Here is a 23,088-nt window from a genome sequence, read left to right as displayed (position 1 = left end):
TGCCCAGTGGACAAGGTGAATGAAGAACCCCCCCTCCCTGCCCTGCAGTCTCTGACTCACACTGCCTGGCCTGAGCGATTACTCAGCAGGCTCGGGAGCACAGGCTTGCTTTCCAATCGGTAGTGAACAATGTCATATAAGCAATCACGTGCCCACCCCCCTGGCAGCCATGTTTGTCTAGACATTTGCCTAGTCTTGATACTTCCTATAAGTGGAATCATAGAATATCTGTGCTTTTGTGACCAACTTCTTTCACTCAGTATGGTGTTTGCTTGGCTCGTCGGGTCGTGGTAAGGATACGGACTTCATTCATTTTGTGGCTCAGTAATATTCTAGTGTGCTTGCCAAGTTTTGTTTATGCGTTCATCGGCTGGCAGTCGCGATTTCCACGCCCCTCCTTCACCTACAGGCACAGGACTCACCTGGAGCTCCGGCCTTGCGATCAGCAGAGAGAAGTTCTTGTTTACTTCACTTGTGAGAAGAGCCACAGCCTCTTCGCGGTTTTGCACCTCTATCCCGTTAATCTTAACATAAGCAGGGGGGAGGGGGAGTTGGTGGGTAGGGCTGACAACAGCATAATTAGCAAAACGCAACTCAGTCTGTATTTTCTGTCACTGGCTCACAGTGGGGAAGTACAGCTTCTAGGTAGCTTATACAGAGGAGGGAAGGCTTTGCTGACGCCACAGTGATCTATGTCCTAGGAGCCAACGATAACGCGGAGTTCCTTGGGCAGAAGTGGCAGGGGTTCTGGAAGGGAGCACTGAGGAGCTAGGTGCAGCATGTTCAGGGGACCCTCTGAGCGCGGCACTGAGGCCCGTGCGGAAAGGGAGTCAGCGGATGCCTGACAGCGTGTACTTGGAGACAGTGGGCTTGGAAAGGAGGGTGGAGTGGATGCGATCACTGCGGCAGAGCATGATAGAAACAGGATAACACACTCCGTCCTCAGCGGGGTGCTGCCACTCTAGGCAGAACCGAGGGTCAAGTGGGACTCATGTCCCGACTGTTACACCAGATAACCCCTCACAGAGCTTTGCTTCCTGCCTGGTCTGAAGGTCTTTGTTCCAGTGGATGCTCCCTCTTAGGGACTGCGCAATGGTCCCACAGAGTTGTACGATCAGCCTTCCATCTGGTCATTTGGGTTCCTTAATGCCATGGAACCAACAGACAGCAAGTGAAGTGACTTGGCAGGGTGGAGTGGCTGATCCTAATTACCAAGGAGGTAATGGAGAGAGGCCTGCTCTTACACACAACTGAGGTGAGGGGCAGTGGAACCCAGGGGTCCTCTGGGGAGCTTCGCAATATGTCTGTGCCCAGCACTCACGGTTAATGGAAGAACCCCAGTTACTAAAGGGGCAGGACTACTGAGGACGCAGTCACCCTCATGTCCAGAGCCCTGAGGAGTGAGGTGCTGGCTGAGGGCTGGCGAAGTAGAGGGCAGTGAAGAAGGATGCTGATTCATGGCAGTGTGCACAGTGCCAAGCAGGTGACAGCAATGAGCAGAGGCAGGAGGCACAGTGAACAGCGGAGGGCAGAATCTCAGCTCGTGGCAGAGTCAGAAAGGCTGTGATATTGTTTCCTTTTTTGTTTTTTTAATGTTTTGGCGTGACGGGGAAATCCATGCGGGTTAAGCCTCTGGTGAACCTCCTCTGCCCAGGGACCAAGGGCGTGAATGGCTTTGCTATCCGAATGCACTGGAGAGTGGAGTTTGGCAGATATAGTCAGGTTACAGTTTAACACCTTATCACTTGATATCCCTCTTAACCCATTTTAAACTTGTTCTAGTGTTTCAATAGTTTCTACATTCTCTTTAATTGAGGATTTTCTCTGTTTGTCTTCTTTTCTGTGAATGTTTTCTCTATAGGAAATCCAGGCTAGGTAAACCAGCAGAAGCAGTAAGTGGCTTAATGGTTTCTCGTAGGTATGGGCAAAGGAGGTTGTGGGGGAATGGGGTGCTAAGAACAATGAGGACAAGGAAGAAGAAAATGTTCTAAAACTGATTGTGGTGATGATCGACATTATTGCATTATTTGTGGATTAGGTGCCAATAAACTGTCAAAAAATAAATTTAAAAAGACAGACTGTGAGGATGCAGGGCTCCAGACACAGACCCTCCCCCTGGACTCAATTCCCTATAAGGCTTATCAATTGAACGGATTACTCGATATGCTAACTTTCCCAAAGATGTTCCCATTTTAAGGGCAAGATGAAACGCACGACACTTGGTCTAAAACGAATCCTCCAGCTATGGCTCTGGTGGAGAAGGTGCAGGTTGTTGTTGGCACGATGTGGCTCTGGGCTCCAGCAGAATGAAAGGATGGCTCCAGGAAGGCTGCCCTCTTTAGCTGCGCAAGGCCTACTCTCCCCAGGTGTCAGCGGGGCACAGTCTTCTTCCTCGGTAGCATCTTAGACCCTCCCAGCCTGTGTCGCCATCATTTAACCTATCTGGCTTGGGGGAAGATGAGGCTGTCCGCTCCACCAAAAATGTACATCATCAGCCACCGGATGCGTGGTCGCCGGGACCGGCAGCGGGGGTGGATCCACATGAGTTTGCCATCCCTGCCCTTTGTCCTGTTGGGCATGGTCAGCTACAGAGCTCTGATTGGGCCCCAGATGACAGGCCCACGAAGAGGCCCCGGCTGCCGACCTACCTGGATAATGCGGTCTCCCTCTCGGATGCGCCCGTCCTTGGCTGCAATGCTGTTGGGGTCGATCTGAAACAAGCGGGCATGTGTTAGCACGCAGCCAGCCACGTGTGCAAATCACCAGCCGCTTTTAACCAATAGGAGGGCCTTCCGCCAAGGCCACAGAGAAGTTCCACTCTCTCTGCACTTCATTCTCTCACAGACTTTTCGAAGCCCCCTTGTAGTCACGGTCCTCAGGAAGTTTTTGTCTTGCACAAAAACAGGAAGTTTTAGTGTTGGGAAAGGAGAGACCGACTGCGCTGTTTCCCAGACCCTTGCCTGGCAGCTGGCCTCCAGCCCGTGTGCACAGGCCCGGCTCCCCGGAGGGCCAAGAGGATGCAGCGAAGCTGAAAGGGTACGCTTTGATATGTTGCCTATCATCCATCGCTTGATGATTTTTTATCACATGCTTATATAGCTACGTTTGGGGAAATGATGTTAAACATGAAATGATATAACGGATCTACATAGGACTGAGTGTGGATGGTGCATCCCCCAAAACAGTAACAATGGTTTGACTTCAGGTCACTGGGTGAAGTACATCCATTGGGATAATTATTAAGCCAGCCCTTGTAGACCATCCTTTGGTTCAGCTCTTAGAGATAGGTCCTTTTCTTGACAAAAGCCCTGCCTGCCAGGAGGGAGGAGGGTGATCGAGTAGCCGCCTGGAAAGTTGTTTTGCTTTGTCTTCTCTACGAAGAGCAAGGCAGCTTCTCTCTGGCCGAAAATGCACCGAGGTGAAGCCGACTGCACACATGGGTCAGAGAGAAATACTTTAAAAAGCCTAAGTGATTCCATCCACCATTCCACTCAGTGAACAGGAGATGGGAAATGTGAATCTGCTGTTCCCTCAGGGTGAAGCACACACAACCATGTCAACGGCTCCATTTTATGGTCGATTTGCTGCTTCTCCGGGGTAATTCTGCCTCCTGTGCTGCCTGGAGAAGTTAACCCCCATGTAAAGCTGTGGCTCCGTGGAAGGTGACGAGAGGGCAAACTGCTCTGTCTGTGTCGCCCCAAAACTTCTGGCTCAGCCTGAGCTGAGGCAGGTTCCCATGGGGAAGAGGCAGCGGTCCATCATTGGGAGAAGTGCTGCCTCCCCGAGGGAGACCTCGGAGTTTGCTCCTTGCTCAGTGCCCCGTGTGTCACGGAAGGATTCGTTTGCTATCATACGTGCTGATTGAGTCAGGAGTTCCAGACTCAGATGGCGTAGGAGGAAAGGCCTGGGCATCTACTTATGAACTTTAGCTAACAAAGTCCCCACAGAGCAGAATGAGTTGATCTGCAACACATTGTGTGGAGGTGCAGGGCTAGGCAGCCTTTTGTTCTCTTGTGTCTGGGGTCACTATGTGTAAGGATGGGACTTACTGGCAGCTAACAACATAGAAAAGGATTTTAAGAAGTATATGTGTATATATATGTATATGCGTGTGTGTGTGTGTGTGTGTGTGTGTCTTCCCTTTTGGTTTTGATAGCGGTGAGCACTGAGCATACACACCTCACTGATGTAAATCCCGATGTCGTCTTCGTCGTCTGTCCGGTAGCACACCGTGAGGCCCAGCTTGTCCTGACTGTTCACTCTGTACAGGTCTACTTCCTACACAAAGAAAGGGCAGTCCCAGTGAGGCGTGGCCAGGCAGGATGGGGTGTCAAGTGCTCTAAAAATATTTTGTTTACATGATGACCTGGATTTCTTGGCATTCAACTGTGTAGAGCTGGCTAACTTACTGAACAAAAAAGTGATTATGGAGCTGGGATCAATGCCCAGGGCATTTTTGACCTTTCAGTCAATATAAAGTCATTTTGAAAATAGTTATTTTATTGATCTCCCCAAAGAAAAATTACCCATATTTCACTCAGACTTCTGGGGCAGGGCATTTTCAGAAGCATTCTTTCAATGTCCGCCACAGACAGGAATACTTCCCTGCCCCAAACCATCCAGCCGATTCAGTACAAATGTTTCCAATATGTTTGGTTAGATTATTTCACAATGCGTTCCTTAAATATTCACAGTAATAGAACTCTGCAAACAGATTACACATAAATTGATCCAAGAAAGGGGAGTAACGTGATCACGTGCAATTAATGCTTCCCACAACAGCTGTGATATTTACAGTTGAGAAATTACTTTCATCAAATTAAATAAGGTAAAAGCAAAGGCAGCCCCAAAGCGAGACACAGGAGTCCAGGGAACAGCACCACACTGTATCCGCCAATTTCCATGCACTTGGTGAAGGCAGCAAGCTGATGGGGGCAGGGCCGGGGGCTTGGGAAGAAGCTCTGGGCTCTCTGAAAGCGGTAACACCCCTAACCATCCTTTCCACCCGCACTGCCAACAACCCAGGCACATCTCACGGCAGTACCTGCCGGAAGGGACATTGTCCACGCACCATGTGGTTTGGTGTATCAGGCAGGTTGGGGTTGGGGGTAGGGATGGAAGGGAGGGGAGGAAATCTGAGACCATGCTTCATGCCCTGGTCTCTGGCTACCTTTACCAAGTGCCCTCTCTCTGAGGGGGTGAACAGACTGCCATCTTTGCAGGGAAGCTCAGAGCAGTTGTGTGGTGCGTACTTCTTGGACCTCACATGTGAAAGGGAGGGTGCCCACTCCCATGGCAGAAGAAAGGCAGGTGCAAAGGCCCTGGCTGGGGAATAGACTGGTCTGTTTCAGAAATGAACAGATTGTCAGTGCTGGTAGCTTTCTTGACTCTGTTATGGATTTTTCTGTTTTCTGCTATATGAAAAACAGAATGGATGAATCTATAGAAAATAATAACTAGAATAAGGGTTCGTGGAGAGGGTAATGGGGAGCTGGTATTAATGAATACAGGAAGGAAAAATGTTTTGAAACTAACTGTGGTAGCAATTGTGCATGACTGAACTGTGGAATGGTATAATTAAAAAGTAAAGAAAAAGAATCATTCAAAGGCCAGTGTGACCACAGAATTATGTTTAAGAGAGGGGTAGGACTGAGGGGGCCAGACAGAAGTCAAGGTGAAGAATCCAGCTGTGACTGCAACTTGGTGAAAACTCATCTGGAAGCTTTACGTGAGGGCTGCCTATGATCTGAGTCTTCCAAGTGGTCTCTGACACCAATGCGTGGGGAAGCAATGGGACTGTGAACTCAGGACACCTACACTGTGGCCCCGCCCTCCTTCCTTCTTTACACTTGCTTGAGCACCTGAGCTCCTTACTGTCCAAGCCCCGGTCTCCTCATGAATAAATGCATCTCACCTCTGAGAGCTGGGCGGGAGCCAGCAGATGGGCATGCCGAGCTCTCAGGATAGCTCCTAGCCCACAACAGGTACACAGTGAGTGGTAGTAGAACATCTATGTGCCTTACCGTTAAGTACTTGGCTAGTAACCAAAAAGCTGAGAGTTCAAATCCACCTAGAGTTACCTACCTTGGAAGGAAGTCACCTTCTGAAAGATTACTACAGCCATTTAAAACCCCAAGGTGTGCAGTTCTACTGATACACCTGGACCCGCATGAGGCCGCGCTGACCCTAGAGCAACGGCACTTTGGTTTTGATGATTCCTGGCTTGAAATCACACGGAGTTGTTGGGGTTGTTTTTTTGATTTTTGTTTTTTGCAGAGTGGGCATATTCCATGTGTCTTTTCAAGAGAATAACTTTTTGAGCATTAATATGTTAATTATTTTCTGAACACTGATATGTTAATTAATTCAATGACTTCTTAATTATAGCTCTAATAGTATGGCAAATTCTCATTAAATGAGACTCATTAATTTCTAATAATTCAGTTGGGTTCAGTGGAAATCTCTTTATTTGATGAGGTGTGTACTAAACAAAGTAATAGCGGGAACACAAGTTTAAGCATCATATTTAACCATGAGAAACAGACACCAAATACTTGGGAACAATCAGTTTGCATGTCACCAATGCACTAATCTGTAGAAGAACATGACATGAAGAAGGGAGGAGGTCTTCGGCACAGACTGCAATGTGCAGATGCCACCACCTCACCATTTATGTCCATTCCCGACCAACAGACAACATCGTGGTGAATGGAAAAGGATTTCATTTTACTTGGTCCACAATCACTGCTCATGGACACAAAAGTCAAGAAGTCAAACAAGGTTTTCCACTGGGTAAACCTGCTGCACAAGCCCTCCTTAACATGCTTACAAGCACGGTGTCACTTTGAGGACTAAGGCGCCCCTGATTGAAGCCGTGGTATTTTCAGTCACTTCATGTGCACAAGAAAGCTGGACAGCAAATGAGGAAGATAGGAGAATAATCGATGCACCGGTGTTGGCAAAAATGCTTTAAAATATGAAAAGTACCAAGTTCTACCGACAAACCTGTCTTAGAGGCAATATAGCTGGAATGCTCCTTAGCGACAAGGACGGCCTTACACACTTTGGACATGCTGTCAGGGAGCCCGCTGCCTAGGAAAGGGGCAGCCTGCTTGGTGAAGTCGAGGCTTAGGGACAGAGAGGAAGCCCCTCAAAGGGATGGGCTGGCGCACTGGCTGCAACAGGGGGCCGGGGGGCCTTGGTCCTAGCAACCACTCTGAGGATGGCACGGGCCAGGTGGTGGTGCTTTGTTCTGTTGAACACGGGGTCCCACTGAGTCAGAACAAACATCCTAACACTTAACAGCAATAAAAGGGTCACAAGTGATGTCCAAGCACACTCTCCCAAGTATCTTTCTTAGTTATATTTCATCTGAGTCTGGGTAAAACCAAGACTTTCTCTGTTTGGGTGCATCTTCAAGGGTAGCCTGTGGGAAAGCTTTCGAACCAGCTGGGCAGGTGCAACCATGCAGTCCCTGTGGGAGCCAGTTGGTGCTGGAGCAGGGCCACTTGCTACTGAAGCAGAGGGAGCTGTGGTAGGAGAAAAATGGCAATAAGTGTTCAGCTTATTCCCCAAAGCTTATAGCTTGTCCCCAAAGCGGCCATCTTTTAAACAAGTACACATACTGTAGTCCCACTGGGCTTCGTGCCATTGCTGTTCTGCACGTTACATGGTCGTGATGAGGTAAATACTGAAATTCTGGCTTCGACAATTCCTGAGAGGTTGGGAAGAAGCCAAGGTGGCGCTGTGGGTGAAGGGTTGGGCTGCTAATGGAGAGAGAGGTCAGTGGTTTGAACCCACAAGCTGCACTGGAGAGATGATGGGTCACCCTGCTTCTATCAAGAGGAAAGAGCTTTGGAAATCCCACGGCACCACCCTATCCTGTGCTGTTAGGTCACGTTGAGTTGGAATCAACTCGATGCCAGTCAGTGTTGAGTCTAGCAGTTTGGTCCTGGTATGATCAGCAGAGGTATGGCTAGGGGCCTGCTTCACTGAATAAGGTCAAAGAGTTCAGGTGCTGAGCTCCAGGGTTAAGCTTCACTGTGTGGCCAGTAGAGGAATTGTATACAGAACCAAGTATGGTCAGGGGGCAGACTGGAAACGAAACCAGCGACCAGCCTGGTCCTCACATTCTCACACTTCAGAGAGCCTGAGTGTCACGGAGCAGCCAGACAGGTCTGGAGCTGAGTGCTGCTTTGGAGCAGCTATGACAGTAAAGTCCAGGAATTAGGTCTTAATAAAGAGAGGGCAGGACCAGAGTAGATTTAGCTGCTGAGGACCAAAACATAGTTTGTCTCAGAATGAAAAGAGCACATGATTTTGACAAAACATTTGCTGCGAATATTTTCTGGGGTTTTTGTTTGTTCGGTCAACCTTTTGAGAGATAGAGACTTGGAGAATGGTTAGTCTAGAGTTAGCATTGGCACGGGTGAAATCATTTTTGTCCACCCTGCTCCCCACCCCCACTTCCATAAGTGTGCCAAATTCCTCTTATGTTTCTAACCAATGAGAAAACCTTTCGTAAAATGTCAGGATGGAACTGATGGGATCCTAATATCCTTTCACCCAAATCACCCATAATTGAATCAGGGGCCACATCTTGTGCTTTCCTTAGACCAGTGATTCTCAACCTTCCTCATGCCATGACCCCTTAATACAGTTCCTCATGTGGTGGTGACCCCCGAACCATAACATTATTTTTGTTGCAACTTCATCACTGTCATTTTGCTACTGTTATGAATTGGGTGACCCTGTGAAAAGGTCGTTTGATCCCCCCCCAAAGGGGTCGTGACCCACAGGTTGAGAACCGCTGCCTTAGACAATTTCTATGACATCATCAACCCCACAGGTGGTTAGAAAATTAGTTGTAGATTTGCTATAAAATGAACTGTTTGGAATTATTTTGTGCAACGGTGGTGATTACATATCATGACCTTTTTTCCATGACAGAGCAGAGAATCCCCGTGTTGGTCCTGCCCCTTAGCACGCATGCCCTCTCACTGCAATAGAAAGATGGAGAGGCCATGGCGGCACTCTCAATGCAGACCTTCCCAGTGGGAAGTGCTCAATCTGACTGACGGGTTGCAGAGTCCCACCCCCTTCCTTAGAGGCTCACAGCTAATGGGAGGCACATACTGTGTAAAGGGGCATCAGAAAAGCCACATGTACCACACATCCAGCCTGTGATGCAATTCTCCGATCCACAGAGAGGGTGGGGAAAATTCACGAAGCCCGCCACTCATGAGTAGCAGAGCTGGGATTCAGGGACTGGCAGAGCCTCATCCCCTTTGTGGGAAAACATACAACTTTTTAAAGCATGAATAGTTTCATCCATCTAAAAGAGGCTTTACAAAGTCTCTAAGAATATTTTAAAGAAGAATGATCAAATTCTTTTCTCTCTCTCTCTTTTTTTTTACAAAGCATTTGAATCTGAAATGCTTGCCCTGAGTCTGTCAGAGCTATGCTTTCCAATCCACATTCCAGTCCGTTGTGAAGGAAATGTTTGGAGGAGATCCTTGAGAGAGCCATCTGGTCCGCGTTTACTTTCAGTTCCAGGGCATCCCCGGGAGCCTCCTTCTCTGGTGTTACACAGGAGGAGTGGGATGAGGTGAACAAGGCACTTTTCCAGCAGTAGTTAAGCGAGGCTAGTCTGGCATTTGTGCGGGGCGTATCTTTGGCAAGGCTGTGAGGCAGGATGGCATGGACTGTAATATTCTCGGGCTGCAGCTTTTCAGAGAATCTCAACCAGAGGCAGGAAAGCACCACTTAGAAGGCTCAGGGCCTGACTCTGTTGCGGTCAGGATTCCTGGTGTGGGTGGTTCAGCACAGAAAGCGTCAGAAGAGCTTTCTGGAAGCTTCTGGAAGATCACCATGTTGAAAGAGTTGCTGTTGTCTTTGGGTATGTCGAGAGTGGGGCCTCACCGTGGTTGCTCACTGAAAGGGCTTCTAGTAAGGCAGTGTTGCTGTGTGCCGGGCTGTCAGGTCCTGTCTGACTCATAACTGCCCCATAGGATTTCCAAGGCTGCACTCTTACCAGGGTCCTGCTGGAGCTGTCGCACTTGGAAACCCTAGACTGGGTGACTGACTAGGAGTCAGAGTTTACCCGATGGCAGTGGGCTTGCTGTGTCTTTACAGTGTCAGACTGTAGATCCACAGTGCATTGGAACTGCCAACCTTTCCGTTAGTGGAGCACACACCAGGGCCCCTTGGAGTAAAGCGGTGTGCGCTCAGGTTCACTCAGACTCAGGGTGACCCCAGGTGACAGCCGGAATTCCCTGCAGAGGTGCTACGCTGTGATCTTTGTGGGAACAGATGGCTGGATTTTCCCCACTTGCAGCAGCTGGTGGGTTTGAACTGCCGCCTTCTTGGGTGAATGCTGAACCCTCAACCATTGTACTGCTGAGGCTTGTTAGCGAGGCATTAGCGATTGAATAATGAATTCCGTGGTAGAAGCAGTGTCTGACTTTGTACCCTGTGGAAGCAGGTGCTCAGTAACTCTGAATGAAGAGTGTGAGCGTGTGGGTGATCTTGAGGTTCAAGGCAGACTAGAAACCCAGGTGAAAATTCCACTTGCTTCTGCCTTGAGCCAGCAAGGTTGCCTTGGGCAGGTTCACCTTATTGCACCTAGTCTTACAGTTTATAACAGGGCCTATCATTCTGGGGGTTGGTGGAGATGAAAATTCCTCACACTTAGGGAGCAATCTGTAAATTTCTTACATTTCACTTTAACTCCCAGCTAGAGTCAGGGCCTTGCAGAATTGAGCACTTGACAGCAAGTGCAGAGGTTATCAATACATATCTGTCTGTGATGATGGAGATAAGATTTCAGAGAAAACCATTCATCAAACTGCTATGAATAATGGATTAGCACTTTCTGGATCCCAGCTACCCCCTCCGGTATCCTGTTGCTCCCTGGCCTAGATGGGCTGCTTGATAAACAGGAACAGCTAAGTCTGACATTTCAGATGAAATCGAAACGATATTGCAATTAAGGGCATTAAGGGGTGGGGGAGGTAGTCCACCTTGGCGATCCAGGCCGTCGGTTTCAACGTCTGCCACTTTAATCTAAGGAGGCCCCAAAGACGGGTTTCCATGGCTAATCCACCTCTAGGAAGACTGACTCTACACCCCTTTACCCTCTCAGTATGGGAGATTTCTTCAGATTTGTTTAAATGGTCTTAATAGTTTCTATGTTGGTGCATGCTACTGTGTGGGGGAGGATGTAGTGGTGTCTCTAGAAACACTGCATTTCCCTGGAGGACACAGATTAACAGGCCTTTATTTCTTCATTCAAGAGCTATTTATTAGGAGTCTGCTATATGGCAGAGGAGTCCTGGCGACACTGTGGGGTAGACATTGGGTGCTACTGCAAGCTCAGCAATTCACCCACCAGTGGCTCTGAGAGGGCTCTCTGCTCCCGGAAAGCGTTGGTCCTGGAAAGCTAAGGGCTGGCTAAGAATCAGAGCTGCCTGGGGCTTCAGTGACAGAATTACCCCGGGTGGCAATCCCGGCCAAGTCACCCCATGCACTGGGGGCCTATGGAAGCTGCCAGGCTAAGACACAGAAGCAAGGCCTGGAAATCAGACAGTGAAAACCCAGCAGATGGCCCACAATGGTCAGACCCACAACATTGTGTGAAGGTGTCACAGGACTAGGCAGCATTTGACCCCTGGTGCCCGAGGTCACCATGATTCGGGGCCCAATTGGACAGCAGCTACCTCATAGCAGCACTGTCTAGGCCCTGGGATGGTTGAGTGCGAGGTGAGCCTAGAGTTTGCGGAGTTTGCTCTTCAGGGGGGTGGGGGATGGGGGACACTAGGTAGGTAACGGCACTGTTGGGGACAAGGTTCCTTGGGGAGAAGACATGTGGGCAAAAGCCTGATCCAGATGAGATCGGGGAAAAGTGCTGCCCAGGGTCACTAGGGGCAATGTAGAGAAAGCAGAGTCGGCGCACTGCGGCTCCTGAGGGGCAGCTCTATCAAGGCAGCCTGTCACAGAAACTAGACGGCTGGCCGGGGCAGGCGGCATCTCTCCGGCAACTCTCGTGTGATCTACTTAGGTTACTCTATGGAGCCAGGCTTCCAGACCATTTCACTCCCCTGTTGAAACTGCCTCAGAATGACATCATCCGAACCCAATCCAGGTGACAGCAGCTTCCCAGCCTGGTAAGGCGGCTGCTGCTGAATCACCTGGGAAATTAAAACAATAGATTAAGGAAAAAGCCTTCTTCAGACATCTCTTTTCTCTTTAATTGACTGCGGGAAGATCTAGAGCAGGTGTTCAGTACCTGAAAATTTATGGGTAATTATTTGGCTGCTCATCCCTTGGGTATACTTGGGCATAATCCCTTTAACTCTAAGCAGTTTCACAATAACAGGGATTTGACATTGTCTAAATATGATCATTTTGTGTACTTTATAAGACAGAACATCTGTTTTTCTCTGTGCATTTGCTTCAACAACATCCCAACCCACTCATATATATTTTCCTCCTATTCTTTGAAAGGTGCTGACTTTGATCTAAGTCAGCTGAGATGATCAGCAGTGTGGAGAATGGGCCCCCTGGCTCCTTCTGAAATCTAACCCAACATTTGGGAACAAAAGAGGGTTGACCCCAGAGCACAGACAGTCGACTGGTACGAGAAAAGCCATGGTGGGGAAATGATAGGCATAGACCAGCTTTCTCCAAACCCCGCGTCTGCTAAAGGAGACTCCCTTCTCAGTGTGTGTGTGTGTGTGTGTGTGGGGGGGGGGGGTAATGCTAATCACCTTACTCCAGCTGACCAGACTATGTCCTGGGTACCCACCCCTTGGACACAGACGCAGTGCTGCTGTCACTCTCTGGTGAGTAGCCTCCCGAGATGCTCCCAGGGGCATTCCCGGGGCCACTCCTCCAGAATCACAGGGGTCCCTTGATGAACTGAAATTTCCTGGTGCCAGCGAAGCCAATGCAGTGCCGGTTGGTGTGGTGGCACCAGGTGTGTCAGTGTAAAATGTGCTCCACAGGTTTTCCAGTGGCTGAAGGTTTGCAAATGGATCATCAGGCCTATCTTCCAAGGTGTCTCCTGGTGGGTTGGAACCTCCAGCTTCGTGGGCAAGCTCGTCTGTTGGAGCCCCCTGGGGACTGGCCTGAATGGCTTCCAGTGCTGCCCAGGGAGGACTCAGAGAGTGAGAATGACATGGTTTGGTTTTCTAAAGGATGAAAAGCTGTTTACTGGTCCCAATGGTTTATGGCATCTCCTAGAACATAGCTCCTTAAGGGCAGGGAGAGAGGGGCCAGCCTGCTTTTGCATGCCAGTGGGAGAGTTACTAGAGTCAGAAATAGAATGAAAGTAAGCATGAGTGAGAAGCCTCATAATCTCACAGGCCTAACTTTAAATATTCAACTAAAGTTCTACACACCTGGATACTAGGTACCTAAATGCAAATCAGTCAGCAAAGCATCACACATTGGTGTTGGATGGGGTGGGGCCAGCTCAGACTCATAGCACCCTTGCATGGAAGAGAAGGAGGAAGACCCCTGCTTCTCACCATCTCCATGAGCACACTTATGTCTGGGCAGTGGTGCCTTCCTGTACAGTGGGCTTAGCCACGCATTGCCTGTGAGGCGGTCACTGCGTGTGTGTATGGGGTGGGGTGGGGGTGGTGCATGGTGGTGGTGAATGAATTCCATGACCACAGGCTTGCTGCCTGTGACTCCGAAAGGAAATGCAACATGGAGTTTTTAACCTGTGCCCACAGCTTCTGAGATGGGCCTTCTCTAGCTATAATGTGCCTACAGGTGTCTGGCAATCTTGCTAAAATAATGCCGATGTGCATCTGGGCAGGCGGGGCAGTTCCCTCAAGCCCCCAGATGCTGCTGCAAAGACTGGGCTGAAGAATTCTGCCATACTTCCTCACCTCCTTAGACAAAGATGGGCAGAGTCAAGGATGTGGTAGAGAGAGGGCCCCAGATTCTGAGACCTGCATATAGCATCAGCACCGAGGACTGGAATTTAATAACAGGGCCAGTGTTTTTCACGTGGATGTTTTTAACTGAAGGGGAATGCCTGGATTGTGCAAGGAATTAAAGCTTTTGGCTGGTAGCATAGTGGGGTTATCATTGGGTTAAGTAAAAGGTTAGCAGTTTGAAGCCACCAGTTGCTCCCCAGGAGAAAGATGAGGGTATCAATTCTTTTAAAGAGTTTCCATCTCAGAAACCCACCGTGGCAGTTCTACTCTGTCCTTAGGGCTGCTATGAGCTACAATTGACTTAATAGCAACTGGTCTCTATTCATGGCAATTGATAGTTGCTTTTCTGGTTATGGCTGTGCTACCATTTCCTGGTAGGTGCACTTACTGTCACTTCAACAAGTTGAGTTGTGCTAATGGAGAACAGCAAGCAATAGAGCCTGAACTTGCGGAAGCTCACTGTGCAAGCTCTTGGACATACGGTCACATCACCAGAGGGAAGAGGTGACTTTGAACAGACTTAAATGAGAAAAATCAGAGAACTAAAAGGCCAACTTCTATCAAGTCAAGCTTCACGTGATACAGAGACCACACAATATATGTGTGCTGCTTGGTAAGCCTTGCTCCAGAGAGAGAGAGAGAGATGCCCCTATGGTCTCTCAAGGATAGTGATCACCAGCAGAAACATGGAGGAAGTGTGCACTCGGGTTCAGGGCACACGTGGCTTTGGGAAGTTCTGCCTACTGGAGACCCTCCCCTGTGGACTGGACTTGAAGCTGGAAGGAGTCCCCCAAACCCAACCCACTGCTCATCAACCCTCCAGGACCAGGTAGACCTGGCTCTTTGAGTAGAGCAGAAAGCCGCATCTATTTCCTGCCGAGCAGCCAATGGGTTTGAACTGCTGACCTCAGGCTCCCTCTGTGGGAGGCTGGGACACTATAAACAAGGGTCTGACGCCTTATTCTCCTGAAGGGGAGCAGGCACTATTTCCTTGAGCAGCTGTAGGATGGCATTAGTATGCTGCTGATAGCAAGCAGAAACAGTCATCAGTTTTATAGTTAAAATAACTGTCATTCCAATTTAGCAGTTTAGACTACGCATTGAGGGAAACTTTTAAATTAGAAAAAAACAAAATGTCACCATCGACTCACTCATGCTCCCAGGGACAAACACTTCAATTTGACCACATCCGGCTGGAGGCAAGAAGCCAGTTAAGTTGGCATTGGCATACTTTAATTCATCTTAGTCGTCTGCTTTGGATAAGAACATTCCTTAGCTTTAAGGCTGGGGTGGGGGCCGTCCAGCCTGTGGGTTGTCTAAGGTCCGTAAGACCATCGCACGCCTCACCAAAGAGAAGCCGTGCCGGCCATCACATTAGGGAATGGGCCCATCAGCTAAAGTTGGACCCGCTGTAAATATCTGATGTTCTATCCAAATGGCCCTTGGCAGAAAAGTGACCCCCCCACCCCCCACCTGCTTTAAGGGAATTCTCGAGAAGCACAGGTCTTTTTCTACCGTGAGTTTGCTCCTGCCGCCGCAAACAGTCTGTGGTGCAGCCACCACATCCTACAACTGTAGGCCAAGAAACTGGACAGCGTGCTACTGGATCATCCCTAACTGCCCTCTTCATGTGTCCAAGGGCACCCTATTATGCCCTGATCCACATAGCAATTTTCAAAAAGTGCTTGTGTTGTTTTAAAACACGCGGGAAATGATCATGAGAACTCTGTGATGTGGTATTGCCTAAATATTTAACATCTTACTCATAAAGTGATTCCACGTGACAGCATCTCAAATCCAGCGTTGTGCTTGGTATCAGCACCAAAGGGCGGTGAGGGGCTGGCGTCCTTCCCTCAAAGACTAAGCTAGGAGAGGTGGAGCCGTGGGCAGTCCCTCTCTGCAGACCGTGACTGTGCGGTGACGTCGAGTTGACTTTGATTCCGTGACCCCAGAAAGTAGGGTTTTGGAGGTGGTCATCTAAGTGCTTAACTATTGCGCCACCAGGGATTTTTGCTCTGGGGCAATTATTCAGGGTAGTAATGTATTCTCTTTGCACCTGAGTACCTTTGGGTAAAGAGGAACGATGACTCAAAGGGTTGCAAGGTGAGGCAGCTGGCATTCAAGTGAAAGAGCATGAATTTGGGAGTGTGGCCTGAAGAGTAAGGATTTACTCTCCTATCTTTTAAGTAGTTTAACTGGAAAAAAAACCGACAACACTTCTTCTTTTTAGACCTTTAAGCTTTTTGAACGGGGAGGCCCTTGAATGCTTTCCATGGCACGACTGGAAGTTTCTGCCTCCACACGCACTGCGGTGACGTGACTGGAGAAGCTGCATGCGGCTTGGCACCCAGCAGGGGGACAGGGATGTTTCACGTACCTCCAGCTCAAGCTCCTCCCGGTCCATCTCCTGATGGATGCCTCCAATGTAGTCACTGGGATCGTAGTATTCATGGACTGAGGGATGCCTGGGGAAAAGGTGGAATATAGGTCAGGACTGCTTGTTTCCCCTGCCCCATCACAAGGCTCAGCAGTGAGTGACCTTGCTCCCAGGACAGGCAGGGTCCCATGAGCACATTTCTGCCAGCTGTGTCCAAGTTGGCTTTTTTTGAAAGGCTCAGTTAAAAGAGGGGTCTTGCTACTCCCATAAAGTTACAGTCTTAGGAACCCACAGAGCAATTATACCCTGTCCTACAGGGTTGCTTTGAGTCCGCCTGGACTCCATGGCCGTGAGTGTCCACTTTAGTGATTGAGGGTGACTTCATTTAGACCTGCATCTCTATGCCGACCACAGGCCCTACTGAGCCCTGCTTGCTTCTTTGCTACATGTAGCTCTGGGGCAGAGAGGGCTAGATTCTATTAATACTCAAGAACGCGTGGGCCTCTGGACCCATTCTAAGTGTTTGGTGCTCGGGTTGAAACTGGTAGGGCATCATCTACAGTAGTGTTTTTCCAACCCTTTCTGCCTGGACCCACAGTAAGAACTGTGATTTTCCATCACTGCACAGTCCACATGTACATGTATGGACTTTTTAAAGCCCTTCATATGTACTGTACATGCACAGATGTATAAGTAAAACGCAGGCATGTGTATGTGCATGCACACACCTCACCTAGGAGCCTAGAAGCCTGTCTTTCGCTAGAACAACAAATAGGAAAGCACAGTCCACAAAACCCACCCTCTCTCTGGAAATGCCATTCATGGAACGTCTACCAGTCAACAACCCAAACTCACTGGCTGCAGTCAATTCCAGCTCATCGAGATCCCATAGGGCAGCATAGAACTGCCTCTGGGGTTTGTCAAGAACTTAACTCTTTACAGGAATAGCCTTGTCTTTCTCTTGTGGTTTCAAACTGCTGACCTTGTGGCCAGCAGCCCGATGGATAACCCAGGACGCCTGCAGCACCCCTGACCAGGAGTAAAGGCAGTGGGAATTCGAAACTACAGTTCCAGATGCAGGTGGAAGGCTTCGATCTCTGATTGTTGGCTGGGAATCCACACGTTCACATTCTCAAAGGTCAAAACAGCAATCAGTGGGCTCTGGCCTTCCCTCGCAGGCACTTAAGTTTTGAAAGATACAAGTGGTCATTTAAACAAAAGCTGGTTTTCAATTTTCTGACCCCATCAGGCAAATATACTGCCTGCACTTAAGGGGCTTTTAGGACTGTGGATACTGTTGGATGGCCCGGGCTTTCAAGCATCAACTTAACCCTCCCCTTTCAACCTCCAAGCACTCTTACAATGAATGTGGCACACACTGCTGCCTGACCCTGCAGCCAGGACCTCCAGAGCACTGACCTCTGGGCTCTCCTGACATCTTTCAAATAGCCTCTTGGGGATAAGTCTTGTCATGTTAACTCAACTTAAGGGGAAATTAGGGTCTTGGCTTCTCAGAGGTCCATCATGGTGACAGCTCAGCATTTGGGGGTCAGGGGTAGCCTTGAAGGTCTCATCTGTAATGAGAGGTGGCTTGGGACTGTGAAGTCAAATAACTGGTTGGAATGATCGGACTCATGGAACTGGGGTTGGAGATCAGACTGCTGAGATGGGGTGCCTCTGATTTTCAAATTCCAAGTAGAATGGCCCATAGCTTCTGCGAGCGGCAATCTATGTGGGAGACTTTCTCCCAGGGAGTGGGCTTAAAACGCTAACCTTAAGGGAAGACACACTAGTCTTTAAATCCAAACATCGCCAACTTTTGCTGAGTACAGCCTGCTGAGCCTTCGTAATAGAGGCAGTCCTGAGAAAGCAGCACGCTAACTCCCAGGCCTTTGCACCCGAACCTCCTCTGCCTTTTACATTTTCAAGCCCGGGAGTTAGCCCTGGATTCTGACGGCACCTAAACATTACAACCATGGGGTTACTGAGCCCCCAGTAGGGATCCAACAGCATCACACCAAGGTTTTCCCTCTTTGACCTGAGATGGCCTTTGAAAGAATGTATCATGGCAGTCTGTGCACCAGGAAGCAGAATGGGGAGAGATGAAATGACCTGGACATCTGCTCTGGAGATGGAGGTGCAGTTTCACTGGCAGGAATAGGCATTCAGCGGGGCCTCTTTTAAGCCAGTGGTGTATCTCGCTTGTCATTTCTCTAAACATTAAATAAGTAATGATGGAGTCAGGCTGGGGACTTGCCATGCCTTGTGGCGCCTTTACTCTTCCCACAATCCTATGAGTTAGGTGCCATTATTAACCTCATTTTCATAGACAAAAACGAAAACTCATCGAAATAAAAGAAATCACCTACGCTCCTCAGCTAGAAATTAGTCTGCGCGTCAAGGTTGCCACGCTGGAGGCAGGGCCTCGTGTAAAGACGTGAACAGGAGTGGAGTCGCAGTTCTGTTTAATTGGTCTGTGCAGTGCTGCGGGGGGACAGGTGTGGGCTTGTCACTGGTATCCACGATGGAAACGGCACTCGGGAAAGCAGCACACACACCTCCAGGGCTCGCAGCGAACTGCGCATCAACTGAAAACAAGAGCCAGCATTCCCTCTAGTTGGGCCTGCGGAATCTCCAAATTACCATTTGCAGAGATTACATTTTACTTGGAAACAACTTTTACAACATTTGTAAGTGATTTTGTTTTTAGAATATAATATGAATAACCCTGCTCCAGGGTTATAATAAAGTAATTAATATGTCAGAACACTTTTGAGCAGGATTCAGTTTATTGCCTCTATAAACAATAAAGTTAAACAAGGCAACTTTGAGGAAAATTATAAGACATATCATTATTATTATGATTTTTACCACATAGAAGGAATGAAGAAGAACAAAGCTACTTAGCCATTGTTACTAACCCACCATACCTCACTCAGTGCCATCGAGTTGATGCTGACTCATAGTGGCCCCACAGGACTGCGGGTTACTGAGGCTGTACTCTGTGAGAGTAGAAAGCCTTGTCTCCCCCCACCCCTCACCTGTTCCAGGCTGTGACTCATGACCCCATCACTTACTCTTCTGGTAGAAGGTAGGGATCCAGCATGGGCGGGGCCGGGGAGGGCAGCTTGGAGAGCGCCATGATGTGCTCAAAGGTGATGTCCGTCTGAGTCCCCGTGTCCACCAGCTGCAGCTCTGAGGGGGTCGTGAACATTTTGGTCCGAGGTGTCCTCCGCAACACCTGGACCACGATGGGCTCTTTGGCGGTCTTGAAAGCCTCCACTGCTTGGTCATGGGTGGCTCGGGATAAGTCTTTGCCGTTGACCTGTTGGCAAACAAACATTGCAGGGGGGCCACGGTTATAACTAAGTGGAAATGAGTGAAGCGTAGATCTGGTTTGCATATTTTAGGGTCCCTGGGTGGCTCCAGTCCGGGTGGCATAGTGGGTTACCCTTTGGACAGTAGTTCAAAGACTCCAGTCGCTCCCCAGGAGAAAGATGGGACTTTCTAGTCTTGTAAAGAGTCCCCATCTCAGAAACCCAAAGGGACAGTTCCACCCTCTCCTACAGGGTCGCTATGAGTCAGAATCGCCTGGATGGCAGTGAGTTTTGAGAGGGCGACGCAAATTGTTTGCATTCAATGGGTTAAGTTAAGTTTGCCTCCACCCAGCATGCTATGGCACCATGGCCTGGCAATTGGCGCCTGTGAAGGAATCCCCTACCTAGCAGAGACACCCTCTGACAAACACGGGTGACGAGGAATCCTAATAGATTCAGTAGCAGCGGGTGCAGTTTATTTAGTGTTTGGACTAGTTTCTTGGGGATGAGCCGGAGTCTACCTTGTTGAGGTTTTCCAAAGAATGGGACTGCGCCACAGGCGGGCGGTCTGGCGGGCGGGGGTGGCGGGTGGGGGAGTTGGGAGCCACACAGCTCTGGCATTAAGTCATAAATCTCACAGCAGGGAAGTCTGGGCTTACTCCTGGTGTGTCTTTAACACAATTCCATCACTTGCTAATCTTGCCTGTTAAAGAAAAGACCAGCCTCAGGCGGGGAGCCTTTATCAGGCACTAATAGCTAACTAGAAATTAATTACATTGTTATGCTGTAATGGTGGGTATTTTTCCAGTTGATGACAGGTGATTCTAGTTTTCCCTTTCACAAGAGTGATACAAAGATTTCTTTTTAAAATGATTGCATTTACTAAAACCATTAACAAGAGTTGTAAATGAGCAGTCCAGGCCATCCATGGGAGGCTATCATGAAGCAGGAAGTCACTCGGGCTGTTGGGGACACAATGGTGCTTCCCTCTGTGAGCAATGCGCTGCACCAGCCCAGGAGGTACAGCACAAGCCAACAGCTAACCGCTGAGCAGGGAACCCAAGAGATGGACGTTCAAACACACCCAGATGCTCCATGGACGAGGGCCTGGAGATCTACTTAAAAAAGAACCCCACCACCCACCGAAAACCCTCTGGCACACAGCTCCAGTGTGACGCATGATGGGCTCACTAGGATTCCAAGTCGGAGCTATGAAGCCCTCCAGTGAAAAGGTGCCAGTTCGAACCCACTGCCATCAAGTCCATCCCAACTCAGCGCACCTCCATCAGAGTGTCGGAGGTTGCCCATCTTTACAGAGGCCGACAGTCACGTCTTTCTCTCAAAGAAGGGCTGGTGGGTTCAAACTGCTGACCTTTTTGGGTTAGCAGCCTAGCCCGTGATGTCGCCAGGGCTCCCCCTCCTATGAGACAAAGACCCGATCAAGTGCTCTCCTACAGCGGACAGCCCAGGAAGCGCATGGTGGTTCCACTCTGTCACACGGGCTTGCTGTGGGTTCCTGTTGACTCAGCAGCGCCTCCCAGTTACCCCTCAGCACTATGCCGCTGGCAGGCCACGGGCACATTTCCATCCCTCTTGACAGCCTCAAATCAGCCACATGAGATCGTCTTCCTCATGTGCGCTGGGTCAGAAAAACAAACTCAACAAGGAAAGAGATGAACGAGAAACTGGAACCTTGTGCCTAGCAAGTGAAGTCACTCTGAGCAACATGCAAGTCCAGCCCAGAGAGAGTGCAGGAACACAGTCTATGTTCAGGTTGTCTGCTCACGCTTTATGGCTGGACCACACGGCAACCTCTGAAGGATCTCACCATCAGTATTTCACCAGTGCTTGCCTGGCTTTTAACAATCTAAAGTAAAACAGTGGCAAAAGGCTCCTGTTTCACAGATTACAGGGTGGCAGATATACCTCAGCTTTCCTACCTTTACCTGGAGAGCAACACTGACCCATGCAATTCACTTATCCTAGGAGTTAAATCTTGTGTATTAAAAAAGCACACCTGTCAAAATGCATTCCATAGACGTGCCAAAATACATACTACACCACTAGTGTTCTGTACGGCAGTACCTGGATTATTAACAAGTTTCCGTCTCAAATCTGCCTTTAAGTTAAATTTGTACCTATGAGGGTAATTCAAAAAGTAATGCTACTAGGCTTTTACTGCAGACACCAGGATGGATCCCACACATGCTGACACATGTCTCTGTCGTCAGTGGATGGACACGGGCGGACAAGCTCTCTCTCTAATGTCCTTGTCTTAGTCTCAATAGGCCGAGTTAAAACATGAAAAAGTCCAATCAAAACCGCGTCTTCCTAACCTAAGGGACACTTCCTGGGAGTGAGGTCAGTCAGCTCAGAGGGTTACAACGATGGCTTGGAGATTCCAAAGGGGCCATCTTGACAGATTCTCTCCAGGGACACAGGATGATCATAGGAACTTTATGAAGCAATGTTAAGAATATGAAAAATTGCCGCTTTCCCCATCATAACCATTCAAGTGTAGCCAGGATTGCCCTGTGAGAATTTCGTTGGTAAGCCTTACCCCATTCAGACTTCTTTTTGCTACGCAAACATAAAGAACATTTCGAAGAAACGTGGGTCCGTTCTTCCCAGATGTGGGAACACAGAAGTCTTTACAGATGGTTACAGAGATAAAAACATCGCCTTCACTAGCATACAGACCAACATAGCTTCATGTTTGGGTTTTTGTTTAGTAAAGGATTTTATGGCTTTGATGATAGGGCTTATGCAATATGGGGCTTCAAAAAGTTTGTGGAAAAATTCCATTATCTTGTAAGTCCACCTTTTCTATGAACTTTTGAAGGTCTCTCCTACTCCCTCTGCCATTGAGTTGATGTGACTCATAGCAATAGGACAGGGCAGACCTGTCTCTATGAGTTTGTGAGACTATAACTCTTTACTGGAATGGAAAGCCCTGCCATGGACCCTCTGAGCAGTTGGTGGTTTCAAACTGCCCACCTTGTGGTTAGCAGCCCGACAAGTACCAACCCCCCACTCCCCCATATCGGAGGCTCCAGTTTCCACAGTTTCAGTTACCTGTGGTCAGTCATAGTCTGGAGATATTAAATGGGGGATTTCAGAGAGAAACCGTGTACAAGTGTTAAATGTACACTGGTTCTGGTTCTGAGGAGGGTGATGACTTCTCCTGTTGCCCCTCCCCTCCCTGACTGGGGCTCAGGACGTGGATCACATTGAGTGTCCGTGCCGTATGTCCACCCACTCCTTAGGCGCTCCCTTATCTGAGCTACTCTGTGTGTTCAAGTAAACTTCAATGTACTTATAATTTGTCTGCTTAAAAATTTTTTTATTGGGGGCTCATAGAACTCTTTTCACAATCCATACATACATCCATCCATTGTGTCAGCACATTTGTACATTTGTTGCCATCATCATTCTCAAAACATTT

The 23,088-nt window shown here is 48.8% G+C and overlaps 1 protein-coding gene across 1 annotated transcript in view; it reads right to left on the bottom strand.

Annotated features, from left to right (window-relative positions):
* The window catches only part of PDZRN3 (PDZ domain containing ring finger 3), a 250,683-nt gene that overhangs the window by 5,012 nt on the left and 222,583 nt on the right, over positions 1-23,088 (bottom strand). Inside the window, exons 4-8 of the mRNA XM_075549882.1 lie at positions 19,404-19,651; positions 16,327-16,414; positions 4,180-4,278; positions 2,649-2,711; positions 423-524 (exon numbers count right to left, since the gene is read on the bottom strand). Coding sequence (XP_075405997.1) covers positions 423-524; positions 2,649-2,711; positions 4,180-4,278; positions 16,327-16,414; positions 19,404-19,651 — 600 coding nt within the window. The remainder of the gene's footprint in view (positions 1-422; positions 525-2,648; positions 2,712-4,179; positions 4,279-16,326; positions 16,415-19,403; positions 19,652-23,088) is intronic.

This window comes from Tenrec ecaudatus, chromosome 5 (assembly GCF_050624435.1).
Source record: "Tenrec ecaudatus isolate mTenEca1 chromosome 5, mTenEca1.hap1, whole genome shotgun sequence".
NCBI lineage: Eukaryota > Metazoa > Chordata > Mammalia > Afrosoricida > Tenrecidae > Tenrec > Tenrec ecaudatus.
The sequence above is the reverse complement of the archived record's forward strand: the minus strand, read 5'-3'. Positions and strand labels throughout refer to the sequence as shown.